The sequence below is a fragment of the Balaenoptera ricei genome, chromosome 9 (assembly GCF_028023285.1).
Source record: "Balaenoptera ricei isolate mBalRic1 chromosome 9, mBalRic1.hap2, whole genome shotgun sequence".
Lineage (NCBI taxonomy): Eukaryota > Metazoa > Chordata > Mammalia > Artiodactyla > Balaenopteridae > Balaenoptera > Balaenoptera ricei.
Window position 1 is genome coordinate 93,992,930 of NC_082647.1, and position 13,842 is coordinate 94,006,771.

The 13,842-nt window shown below is 36.5% G+C and overlaps 2 protein-coding genes across 4 annotated transcripts in view; one reads left to right on the forward strand and one right to left on the reverse strand.

Moving 5' to 3' along the window:
• The window catches only part of FBXL13 (F-box and leucine rich repeat protein 13), a 190,347-nt gene that overhangs the window by 111,068 nt on the left and 65,437 nt on the right, over positions 1 to 13,842 (reverse strand). Inside the window, exon 9 of the mRNA XM_059932534.1 lies at positions 11,647 to 11,779. Within this exon, the coding sequence (XP_059788517.1) occupies positions 11,647 to 11,779 (133 nt within the window). The remainder of the gene's footprint in view (positions 1 to 11,646; positions 11,780 to 13,842) is intronic.
• Positions 1 to 13,842, forward strand: part of LRRC17 (leucine rich repeat containing 17) — a 171,312-nt gene that overhangs the window by 98,357 nt on the left and 59,113 nt on the right. For 2 of the 3 annotated variants that reach the window (XM_059934117.1, XM_059934116.1), the window contains exons 3-4: positions 1,977 to 2,132; positions 5,471 to 6,253. In XM_059934117.1, coding sequence (XP_059790100.1) covers positions 1,977 to 2,132; positions 5,471 to 5,868 — 554 coding nt within the window. In that variant the 3' untranslated portion in view covers positions 5,869 to 6,253. Of the gene's footprint in view, positions 1 to 1,976; positions 2,133 to 5,470; positions 6,254 to 6,322; positions 6,565 to 8,073; positions 8,150 to 13,842 lie in introns of those variants that run through there. The other variant, XM_059934118.1, reaches the window with a different exon arrangement.

Below are 13,842 nucleotides of genomic sequence, written 5' to 3' on the forward strand. Positions count from 1 at the left end.
TAGCTAGCTAGTGGGAAGCAGCCGCATAGCACAGGGAGATCAGCTCGGTGCTTTGTGACCACCTAGAGGGATGGGATAGAGAGGGTGGGAGGGAGGGAGACATAAGAGGGAAGAGATATGGGAACATATGTATATGTATAACTGATTCACTTTGTTATAAGGCAGAAACTAACACACCATTGTAAAGCAATTATACTCCAATAAAGATGTTAAAAAAAAACAACAAAAAAAAACCCCAAACACTCAAGGCAGAGATACAGCAGCAAAATTGTCAGCTGCTTCCCTTTATACCTGCTGAGCCTGGGTGATATTAAAAAAAAAAAATATATCCTAGAGTGTGACTATGGGCAAGTTGTGCCTCAGTTTCTTCATCTGTAAAATGGGGATAATGTACTTAGCTCATAGGGTTCTTGTCACATAATACTTGTTAGGGCACCTAGAAAAAGTTCTTGTACATAGGTACTAAGATACCAAGATCCCATCAAGAAGAAAAAGCAAATTTAACAGTAATTAGGATACCAAAGAAGGAACTACCAATACCATCCCATTAACCATGGATTCTGAGCTGTTAAAAGACAGGGGGATATAAGACTGAGTCTTTATGAAAGTAAACATACTATGAGTTAAGAAATCATATATACCAGAAGGTTTTTTTTTAATATTTGGAAAAAATTATCAGTAAATCAATTATTCTATAGCAAAAAGGGAATTATGGAAAATGGATACCACCTTTCATAAACTTACTGTACCTAGTTCAAGGAATTTCTACTTATTCAGAAAGTCTTTGGGTCATGCTGTTTCTCAGGTGTGAACTAATCTGGACATTTTATTTGTTGCTTCTAATTTTCTTTTGTCTGAACAGGTTTGTTTGTCTTCACAGGCTTCACTTGCCCTACTTAAAATTGAATAAAACCTCTTCAGAATATTTTGCTAAAGATTGAAAGAAAGGGCAAGTATTATGCTAAAATATAAAATAAATACACTTTATAGTATTTTAAAGCATGATTTAAAGACAAATATAAATAGTAAGAGATAAATTAGGTGAACCTTGATTTCCTATTAACCTATGAAAAATAACTGGACTCCTCTTCCAGAGGCTTTTTTGTAGTAGTAGTCATTGTTGTCTCAGTAGTAGTAGTAGTTGTTGTAGTAGTAGTAGTAGTAGTAGTTGTAGTAGTAGTAGTAGTAGCAGCAGCACTATTGTTATTACTATTTCTCCTGAGGAGTACAGTTACTTCAGTCAGTACCTTGGGAAGAGTCAGGGAGGAGTGGTGGAGGATAAATTAAGTCACAAGGATTCAGGGAATAAGTGGGTGATGAGGAAGCAGGGGGAGCAAAGGAGGACGATTCTTTCTCCAGTTTTAGCATCCAAGGAAAGGAGAAATAAGGTAACAGCCTGAGGGTCATCAAGGTCGAGGGCTTTTTGTTTCTTTTTTAGGATGGCAAGATCCGAGCTTATTTGTTGACAGAAGGAGTCTGAGGAGAGGGATAAAATGAAGATGCAACAAAGAGGCAATAATTAATAGTGAAAGCTCTCAGAGGAGTGGGAAGGGAATGGGAGGGGACGCAGGTAGAGTGGTTTGATTTGTGGGTTTCATTTTGTTTCAGCTTTCTGTTTTTAAGAGCGTCCCAGGTGATTCTAACAGACGGCCAGGCTTGAGCCCCACCCCGCACCGCCTAACGCCCAGCCAGCTGAGCTTCACTGCCTGCTGTCATGCTCTTGATTTCTTGCCGCCTCTAGGAAGTTTCTCAGAACAGTTCAGCAGGGAGTGATATCTGCTCCTCTAAGTGCGATGCACTTGGTTCGCTGGGCTTTGGTGGAATTTAGCATATCCTGAGGCTTGTTCATATAGTAATGTTCTTCGGCTTTAGATGGGATTCAAGAGCTGACTACTCAGTCACACAGGGATAAGAGTGAGAGAGCAAATGGGGGCAAGAGGAGAGCTTGATAACCTGAACATTTTTATTTTTTCCAGAGTTGAAGAAAGTTCCAAACAACATTCCTCCAGACATTGTTAAACTTGACTTGTCACACAACAAAATCAACCAACTTCGACCCAAGGAGTTTGAAGATGCTCATGAGCTAAAGAAATTAAACCTCAGCAGCAACGGCATTCAATTCATAGATCCCGGTGAGTTCCACAGAATAGCCTTTTAAACAGGTGACATGTGTTCTCTGTTTTTTTTGTTATGGCAACATTTATAGTAAATACAATTTAGTTTTTAAAAAACTAGTAAGAAGTTTGAATTTAAATTAAACATGATGCTTATAGTAGAACTTGCTTGGCACTCAGAAATATTTGCCGAACTGCTGCTTTATGAAGTATGTAATAAGCAACAGTCATTCAATTGGTCCAAATAAAAGAAGTGTTTTGTAGAATATATTTTAAAGATAAGAGTGTATGGCTAGGGCTTCCCTGGTGGCACAGTGGTTAAGAATCTGCCTGCCAATGTAGGGGACACGGGTTCGAGCCCTGGTCCAGGAAGATCCCACGTGCCACGGAGCAACTAAGCCCCTGCACCACAGCTACTGAGCCTGCGCTCTAGAGCCCACACGCCACGACTACTGTAGCCTGCGCACCTAGGGCCCATGCTCCGCAACAAGAGAAGGTACCACAATGAGAAGCCCACGTACCACAACAAAGAGTAGCCCCGGCTCACCACAACTAAAGAAAGCCCGCACGCAGCAATGAAGACCCAAAGCAGCCAAAAAAAAAAAAAAAAAAAAAAAAAAAATAGGGTATGTGGCTAGTGGTCAATAATATGCTAAACATGTTGTGATTTTTAAAAGGAAATTCAGATCTGGCATTTTCTTTGCTTTTCATTAAGTCCAAACTTATTTAAAGTAAGACTTTAACTTGTTTAAAGTAAACTTGAAACAATCTGCTAAGCAGAATAAATTAAGCTCATAAAATTAAGATCTAGTGTGCTCATAAATTAAGATAAAATGTGCTCAAACTAGAGCCAGATGGATTTTATCTAATCCTAGATCAAGATCAATTCTCTTTTCCATCCTTCAAATCTCTTCTCCATTTGCTAAGCAAAGCCTCTGACAAAAATGAGCATGGTAAGTTAACACACTGAATTTTAGAAAGAACTGAGAATTACTGCAATGTTGATCAGATTTGTAATGTACATAATATTTGTGCCTTCACAGTGCCTTCACAATTTGAAAAGCTCTGTCTTTAAAAATGTGTATTACTACTATTAATAGTGCAATGTTAATGTCATAAACATTTTGAGTACATTTGTTTCTTGTTTTCTTAAAGGTAATTTAATACCATTAACAGAACATAAGGATTTTAACATTGTAGAAGTAAAAACTGAAAATGAATATTCTAGAGCTACCAAGGCATATTTTAGTATTAATAACATTTTTAAATATTAAGAAATCATAATTTTTAAAAATTTTCAAAGGAACAGCAATATGCTACACTCATACCTTAGCCTGTACAGATAGTGTAAACTTGGGAGTATCTTCAAATTTTGAGATCAAAAGCAATTTTCATTTTACAGTGAATAAGAATACTATAGAGATACTCTTCTCCCAAATGAAGCGATCATTGTATTAGTGTGCAGGTCAGTCACTGGTAGCCGGTCTCCACAAAGCCAGGCCACGGGGTGAAGAATCTGGAGGTGGAGATCCTCTTTTGCTCAATGAGAACCAAAGAACTGCAAGACAAGCATGCCTGTCTCGGGTCCCTGGGCAAGTGTCTAATTCCCCCCCGCCCCACTCGCCCGCATGTAGCAACAAAGACCCAACGCAGCCAAAAATAAATAAATAGATTTTTTTTAAAAAAAAGAAAATTATGAGATAATTAACTCACAAAAGGTTAGCAAATTTTTTAAACTGCAGTGTCTTCAGAACTATCATTGCAAGGGCTGACCTTTTGCTCCTCCCCAGCCACCTGCTCCCCTCTCCCAATGACCCAAGTCATTGCTTTGCACCAAAATAGACTTCTTTTAGGGGGAATTAAGGGTTTTGTCTGATAACAAATTATATGAAAATAGTTAATGGTATTAGTTTGAGAGCATATTTTTCAAATTCAAAATAAGGGCACTGTGTGCTCTAATGAGAGTATTTAAAAGAGCAATGAGAAAATGTTTGAAACAGAAACAAAATATTTGAAATGAGCATTGACCTGTAAATTCTAGAGTACCTGGTCAGTTTACATCAACTGAAGTAGGGATAATATAGGTTTAGATTTCTTTACTCTCAGAGGGGAAAAAAAAGCTTTTTGTTGTATTATTTCATGTTATGTGTTTGATATTTGTTTTAATTATCCACCCTCCAGCAGAATTAAATACATATGGATTCAAAGCTGATAGCTACCATAGCTTGCCAAAATACAACCAGATGTCTTCAAAATGCTGATAAAAATTTTTTTGGTTTTGGACAATACAAGAATATAATTCCTTCTCCCTGGGAAGGAAACTGGGAAATGGCTATTTTCTAGGCATTTTCAGAGTTATATCCCAGAGAGCTGTCAAATCACCCTCAAACACGTTTCTCATTTTTTATGCACTTATGTCTTACATTTGAGATATTTTCCTAATTCATGCCTTTTTTGTGGCATCTTTCCAGTGAGTATTAAAAAATGCACATGAGCACAAAGTACATTTTTAGAAAGCTAACTTAAAACTGATTTTTCAAATAAAATATTGTATTCTAGTCAGTTTAATCAAGGGGAAAGCTTTGTCTGAGTAAAAACATATTTCAGAATTTTGCGTTTAGACATGTATACTGTTAGGGAAATATAATTAAAACCGAAGTCTTCACCCAACACAGAAATCCTCTCCACAAAGGTAGTAGAGAAAGAAGATTCTTTTATTATTGAATAAGCATTAAACCAGAATGTGATGTACATCACAGGCAATCTGCTAAGAGATTGCAGAGACAGAAAGAAATCTCACCCTTTGTATAGCCAAGCAGATACAACCTAACACATACGTGTTTTCAGGATAAACGATAACTAGTTCCTAAGTAAGAAGACTTGACAGCACCGTTTGTCAAACATTGTTCATTCTAACCTTACTCGCAAGTGAGTTGGCATCTGTGTTAGCTAATTGGCTTTATCAAGCGGAAAACAAACTTCTATCTTTATGAAAAGAGGTAATTTTGTGACTTGGAAGAAGGCTCCTACCCTCCCACAGAAACTGGGAGACAGGTGTTATCTCCCTTGATGTTTCCATTTCAAAGAGATGGCTCCCAGGTTCTTAAGAAGGAGATCCTCATAAAGCTGAAAAAGGCCTCTTTAGTCTTCTAAAGGATATGTACACATTTCAAAGAGAAGAGAAAGTACTTGCAAGTTTTCTAAAGTAAGAACTCTGAGAAAAAGGAGGGGAGGGAAATCTTTTCCTTTATTTTCAATAGAGAGAATTAACTCTCTTATTTTTAATTTAAATTTATCCTTATACAGTGCACTTAACCCAATTACTCATTGGTTTAATAAATATTTTCTGTTTCTAGCTGCTTTTTTAGGACTCACACATTTAGAAGAGTTAGATTTATCAAACAACAGTCTGCAAAACTTTGACTATGGAGTATTAGAAGACTTGTATTTTTTGAAACTCTTGTGGCTCAGAGATAACCCTTGGAGATGTGACTACAACATCCACTACCTCTACTACTGGTTAATGCATCACTACAACGTGCACTATAATGGCCTGGAGTGCAAAATGCCCAAAGAATACAAAGGGTGGTTTGTGGGAAAATATGTTCGGAGTTACTACGACGAATGCCCCAAAGACAAATTACCAGCATACCCTGAAACATTTGACCAGGATACAGAAGATGATGAGTGGGAAAAAATACATAAGGATCACACAGCAAAGAAACAAAGTGTAAGAATCACTATTGTGGGATAACTTAGAAATTGTTCTGGTTGCAGCTAATTTTGTATTTGCTAAGCTGGTGTTGGAAAACCGCATGTTTACATTTTGATTAACTGTTTTACCTATTTATGCAGGGTTGCCCAGCTAAAGGAAGGTTCCCTTAATTATTATTATTGTTGTGACAGTATAGTAATCAAGGGAATACTCTCATCCTGCTTGCCTGCCTGTTTGCAGAACAGCTTTTGATGATGATTCCACACTGGTAACCTGCAGGAGTTGGGTCCTAATGATGGCGTTAGAAGGTCATAATGTTCTGTATAAATGTTTTTACTGCTTTTTGAAAATGAAAAAAAAACCTGGTTCATTTTTACATGCTTTTCAAGAGCTGCTTGTACATACCTAAAGATGATCAAAATGAAGAGATACAAATGCTTAGTAATAATAAAATGTAATTCTCTCCCCTCTGCCCCCCAACTTTTTTTTTCAGTAAGTCAGCTTATGCATTGAATAAATTTCCATTTCCGATTCCTGTGCACTCCAAAATGAGGTCCTGGTAAACCCAAATTCTCAACTACTTTTCACTGATCCTTGCAAAAAACTGTCAAGCTAGACCTGAAGGAGAATTGCCACAGGCAATAAGCCAAGAATCTGAGAATTATATTAGAGACCGCTCAGAAGATGGGACTCTCAGAAGCAGTTGTAGATGATGTGAACATGAGCTCTGAACAGGTATAAACACTAGTAAATGTGGAAACAGCACTGGTTTTTTAAGAGTTCAGACTAGGAAGCTACCTGTTAGTGGGAAGGATCTGAGAGCCCTTCCTGCTAAGCTAATATGTCAAGGAACATGAAACAGGATGAAATTAGGATTCAGGGTCAGGATTTGGGATGAAAAAGAAGCAAACAAAAAAGGAAGCGATATCAGAAGCAACTGAGGGCAGAGGTGGTACCCAAGAGAAGCCCCATGATTTGCGTCACAGGTTAAAATTAGATCACCTGGAGAAACAATCACCAGAAAGAGAGGAAGTGTCTGGAGACTGACCCCATCAGTTTGTATTTTGATAGTACTGTACTATTAGAAAAATAAAATGAAAAGAAATATGTACATATCATTAGAAATACCACTTTTTCCTTTTTATGCAGATTTTCTTTTCACTGAGTTGAATATATTTCCATTTCTTATATCAAGGTATTCATACAAAGCTTAGCAACTGGTCTTATCTGATACTTGTACAAATTTCCAAAGTATAGAACATGGTAAATAACAAATAGTATTGAGCATTTCTTTTTTTTTTTTGGCTGCACCACGCGGCTTGCAGGATCTTAGTTCCCCAACTAGGGATTGAACCCAGGCCACAGCAGTGAAAGCACCAAGTCCTAACCACTGGTCCTCCAGGGAATTCCCTTGAACATTTCTTAAACACCTATTAGAGGCCAGACACTGTGCTAAGAGCTTCACGTATTCTGATTCTCACAAGATCCCTCTGAGGTACATAATATTATCTGCCTTTTCTAGATGAGGAATCCAAGGCTTAGAATGTAGGTAACTTGGATAGAGCCACAAAGCTGGCAGGTGGCAGAGCCTGGATTCAGGTCCACCTAAGTCCTTTCTACTGTGCAAGGCTACAGAGCACTCTAAACATTACCTTTAGTCATGGCTGCCTCACATCAGAACTTCCAGAAACAGACACTAAAAGAATAGTAGGTGCTTTTTCTCCTGAAACACCTATGAGGGCGGTCGATAATCTTTGGGTCAAGTCAGTTAATTCTATTAATATGTATGGGAAACCAAGAGAGTGGGAAGCTGGAACAATTGCTGGAGCTGGTGGTTCAGGAAATGACGCTGGATTGTAAGGTTCTAACCGCTATGCGCATTTTATCAATGGTTTGGGTCAGGGTGGAGACTTAGAAATACTGGTTCTCAATGCAGATTCTCACATTGTTCAACATGAGGTATTGAAGGTAGCTGTTAAATTTGAAGTGTTACCAGAGAGATGTAATAAATTCACTTATTGTTGATGAGCACTCAGAGTGGAATATTAAAGAAAACATCCAAGATTTGATGGTGGAGAAAGCCAGGTGGGACCTCAGTGGAAGACAGAGGCACACAGTGGGAATGTAAGGGTTCTGGAAAGAAATAAGGGCATTAAATCTGATTCAGAGAAAGGACTCAAGTTACTCTCTGGCTTAATTTTTGGAGGCTAGCTGGGAATTTTATTGGTTTATTTTTATATTCAGGATCATTCCCAGGGATCTATTTGAAAATAAAGCTCTGGAACACATCATGATAGAAATTGATCCAGACCATCCAAAAGTAAGTCATTTAGAATTGCTAATATCTCCCAGGGCCAAAATTTAAATACATTTTTAAAAGCTTAAAATTTGCTCTTTTTTTGTATCAGAGTTTATATTTTTTCAGGGAAGCATAGTTGATCAGTGATGGAATTAATAATTAGATACCTCCTCTTCTGCTAATTTCTTTTTTTAATTAATTTGTATTGGAATATAGTTGATTTATAATGTTACGTTAGTGTCTGCTGTACAGCAAAGTGAATCAGTTATACATATACATATATCCACCCTTTCTGCCAATTTCATACTTGATTGATTAATAACTTGCCTTTGCAACTTCCTTCTGTCCAAGAGGTGATGAAATTCAAGAGATTTTTTTTAAAGTATATTTTATGGTAGTCAAAAATAATACAATCCTGAGATCTACATATTTGAACATATATGTTTAAATATCACTTGAGTTTTTATCCAAATACCCAAGTGTGGTTTTTTTTCAACTAGTTCTAAGAGTCTTTGATTTTTCTGAAGTAAATAAGATTTACTACAAGCTGAGTTCTCCTGAGTCCTAAGCCTGAGTCAGCTCTGACTTAATTCTTGATTATTTGGGAAAGATATTTAACATTAAACAGTTCAGATTATTCATTTACTAACCATCCCCTCCTCTGGAGTTTATGCCCTGGATCAATTAACATCTGTTTCTGAGAAATCTGAACAAGTCTCCTGCTCTAGCAAATAGAAGCAATTCAGTAATGAGAATCTACTTGCCTAAATTCTGTGAGATGTTGGGGCTTCTTTCTGCAGGAGGTGGAGTGTTGGTGAATGATGTAATATGTATATGATGTAATATGTATCAGTCAACAGTGTAACAAGGGAACTCCCGTAAGACCATCAGCTGCCTTTTCAGCAGAAACTCTGCATGCCAAAAGGGAGTGGCATGATATTTTTAAAATGATAAAAGGAAAAAGAATAATCTACTCAAGGCTATCATTCAGATTCAAAGAAAAGATCAAGAGTTTTATAGACAAGCAAAAGCTGAAAGAAACTGGGTTTGCAAGAAATGTTAAAGGGACTTCACTAAGTGGAAAAGAAAAGGCCACAACTAGAAATATGAAAATTACAAAAGGAAAAATATCTCATCGGTAAAGGCAAATATACAGTAAAGGTAGCACATCAACCACTTATAAAGCTAGTAGGAAGTTTAAAAGACAAAAGTAGTAAAATCATCTATATCAACAATAAGTAGTTAAGAGATGCACAAAACAAAAGATGTAAACTATGATGTCAAAAACAAACTTGGGGGGAGTAAAAATGCAGGGTTGTTAAAATGCATTCAAACTTAAGAGATTAGGAACTTAAAATAATCAAATATGTATAAAGATTGCTGTATATACACCTCATGGTAACCACAAACCAAAAATTTATAATAGATACACACACACAAAAAGAGAAAAAAATCCAAACAAAACACTAAAGATAGTCACCAAATCACAAGGAAAGAGAGCAAAAGAAGAAAAAAGTAACAAATTGGTTTAAGATGGCAGACTAAGCACATGTTTCAGTTTTCCTCTCCTACCCAAATTACAAGAAATAAATGATTTTTAATCTACAATATCCTTGGAAAACAAAAAGGAATGGTCTTGGTGGATCAGAAATTAATAATTCCTAAAAATCCAAAGGCAGACATGACCAGATTGAATGAGGAACATGCATAAGATGGCTGCTGTAAAAGGTGGAGCAGCATGATATCTTTATGAAGGGTGTGCCCCAGAAATTAAAAGATATAATAATATTAACACCATTCTCATTAAAAATATGAGAAAAGGACTCAAGAACAAGACAAAATGGCTGCATATCCTTGCTACAGAAAAAAAAGAAGTAAAAGATATAAGAATAGAAATGCATGGAAATAAAACTGTTAATATTTCCAGATGACATGATAGTCTACCTAGAAAACCTAAAAGATTCAACCAACAAACTATTAAAACCAAGAAGATAGTTTAATACGTGATCAGGTAAAATAACATCATATATAAAACTACTGCTTTCTTCAGCACCAGCAATAACCAATTAGAATTATTCCATTTTGTAGTTTTTCTTTTTCAATTAAAAAATATTACAGATAACAGTTGAAACCCCTTGTGAACCTCTTCCCCATTTCATTCAACTCTCTCCACCTCAGAGGTAACCACTATCTTGCATTTGGGGTTTTTGATTCCCATGCATGCTTTTTATATTTTACTGTGTGTGTGTGTATGTACGAGTGCCCTTGAATATATAGTATTGAAATTATTTCAAATATAAAGTATATGGTATTATTTTACACATTGAAACGTTGTATACAAATGGTATTAGATTATGTATATCATTCTGCAACTTGCTTTTGCCCATTAATATCTTTAGACTCATCCATGTTGATATTTACATGTGTTTATGGCATTCTTTCTCATTATCTGAAGTCAACATGGATATATACTTTTTGAAATCTATTTTTTCTCTCATTTCCAGAAATACACATGGAAACTTAAAAATGTACCTCAAAGGACATATGCGTTAATGCAATGGGCTGAATGTGTCCCCCCAAAATTCATATGTTGGAATCCTAACCCCCAATGTGATGGTATTAGGAGGTGGGACCTTTGGGATGTAATTAAGGTGGAACTCTCATGAATAGGATTAGTGCCCTTACACAAGGTATTCCAGAGAGCTCTCTCTCCTGCTCTCTACCATGTGAGGATACAGGGAGAAGACGGAAGTCCACAACCCAGAACAGGGCCCTCACTAGAGCCCAACCACGTTGGCACCCTGATCTTGGACTTCCAGCCTCTAGAACTATGAGAAATAAGTTTTTATGGTTTATAAGCCACCCAGCCAAAATGGAACTTTATTATAGCAGCCTGAACTAAGACAATTAAATACAGACTTCACAAAACAGCTTGGAAAAAACTGGAAATAACCTCAATGTCCATCACTAGGAAGAAAGTTAAATAAGTTACAGTATAGCCATAGTATGGGAAAATAATTTAGTAGTTCTATATGTACTGACATGAAAAGATTTCCAAGACATAATAGAAAATATAAGACAGTATGACCCCTTTAATGTTAAAAGTTAAAATTGTGTATTTTTAATCACAAATACATAAATGTATTTTAGAAAAACAGAAAGACTGATAATGTTGAGTACCATGGGGTAAGTGAATGGGTTTGAGGGAGATGAAGGTAGATTTCTGCTTCTACTCTCTATTGTTAGAATTTCTTTAATGAGAAGTTCTTATATTGTATTTTTTTAGTGGATAAACTAATGACATATAGATAGAAAAATGTTAGACAAAAAAAAAAAAAAGCAGTCAATAAGAATGACCAAAGGACCAACTCCCAGGGCATACAATCCAGCAAGAGCTGACTATATTATAGGACTTTTAAATAGTTTTAGTAGGCATTGTTATGGCCTAAGGCGGTAATTGAAATTTCCATTTTAAAATACAAGAAAGCAAGGCAAGCAGTTGTAATGAACATACTTACTGACAGATCTCAAAGTTTTCAATCGGAGAACACAACCACGAAAATTCAAGCAAAGCACATTTAGACGCCACCTTTGCAAAGTAGACACTATGTGTTTATCTGTGATTATATTTTTTACTGCGGAAAAATCAATCTAAAAAGGATAAACAAAAACATTAAGAAATGAGAGAGATCTTTTGCATGTAAAACTTTTAAAATATTTTTAAAGCATCAGAGAACTGAAATTTCTTCATCTCACCACTCAATTTTTTTTTTTGTTTGGGTTTTTTGTGGTCATTCCCAGGCTTAATTACAAATAGATTTTTTTTTCATGGTCATTCCTAGGTTTAGTTAAAAACAGATTCCAAATGTCCAGTCCAGGTTGACAGCTGGGAGGGCAGGGGTCTCACATCCACCCCTCAATAGAGTCAACTGTCTTAGAGTGGCCTGGAAGCGCCCCTATAATTCCAGGTGAGCCCCAAGGCTTCCCCCTTCTTCAATGTCAGTGAACCCTCCTGGGTTCATCATTAATGTGTGCCTGCTTTTTTCATGAGCACAAACTATACATTGAGTCCTTGACTATGGGAAAGAAAATTTAGAGTGTGTGGTCTATACTGGCCTTTTCATAACTCATAATTTGGAGGGGGTAGTTCTAGAGAAAAGGAAAGATGACCTGAGTGTACCTGGCTGATTATATGTAAAATTGAAGATCACAGAGGTTTATGTGAGCTCCAAATGGCCAGGGCTGGTTGATAAACAATAACATAGTATTTTTAAAATTGAAGTATAGTTGATAACAATAACATAGTATTAATACTATCTTTCAGCTAAAAGGTTAGGTATATGAACATCCACTTTCTCGTTGCCTTCTGAACAAAACTATTCTTTGTGCTAAAATGTTTGTTATAGTTGCGCCACATTTGAGCACTCACAAAGGAAAAAATAACTGCAAATGAAGGACAACGCATAACTGAGGAAAGAGAAATTTGCTGAACATAAAGCAGCTTAACTTCCTATCCTGGCTTTGTTCTTCACTGCCATATGCTCATATTTTCTTCATCTTTACCCAATGAAGTCTTGGCAGAAGTGCTGGCTTTTTCTGCCAGTTTTCTGCAAGATTTGTCCTGATTTTAATATTGTACATGTTCTTTCTCTTCCAGATCATTTGGATTTATTTATTTTTCTTCTTTATTGCTTTTCCAAAGGAAAAGGTAACACCTAATCTGTCACATAAGTAAGAGATTTATTACTTTAAATCAGTGGTTCTTAGTGTGGTCCTGGGACCAGTAGCATCAGCATCACCCAGGAACTTGTTGGAAATGCAAATTCTCAAGCCCCAGCCCAGACCTACTAAGTCAGAAACTCTGGGGGTGGCAACCATCAATCTGTCTTAACAATCCCTTCAGATGATTCTAATGCATTCTAAAGCTTAAGAATCACTGCCTTCAACTAAAAATACATCTAAGACAGGAATACTAAATTTGGTAGCTAAGAGGGGTTAACTAAGACAGAAGCACATTTTCTTATTGCCATTGCTGCATAAGGTGAGAGTAGAGCAGTATAGCCAAGAATGGGATGGTGTTCTGATGAGATGTAAAGATTCTGAGTTGACTTATGGAGCTAGATTCCCTGTACCTTGTCAACTCCTCTTAGTTTCTTTGTCAAAGTTTCTGCAGAATGGCCCCGACCACCTATTCATGGGTCAGTCTGAGCACATGATATCATTTGTCCTCCAATCAATAGCAATTAAGGAGGGGTGGTGAAGCCAGCTATTTACTGGACTTAGGCGACAAGGAAAATGTTACCACTCCAACATTTGTTGATGGCATAAATGATCACAGTTGTTAAGATTAAAGCAATTTTCCAAGAAAAAGAAAAGAAAGGTCATCAGGGATAACACATGCTTATTCTGTTGTTGGCTAAGACCTACCACCCACTGTCTCTTTGGAATGAAAAATATAAGCTTGTTCTAGTTTATGAGAATAGTACAAAAATAGTGCAATGACAAGAACAGTACAGAGGCATGAGCCTAGGAGTCCGCATTAGAAAATTCCTGAGTGTGTGTGTGTACGTGTGCATGCAAATACACTAAGAATTACCAAGCAAGCTTTGCTTACATGTTGTATATTTTAGCCCTATTTCATACTCAGTAATTTTTTTTCCTTTACTCCATATTTTGTGCTGCTTCGTTGTATTTTTTGAACCAACAATATTAGC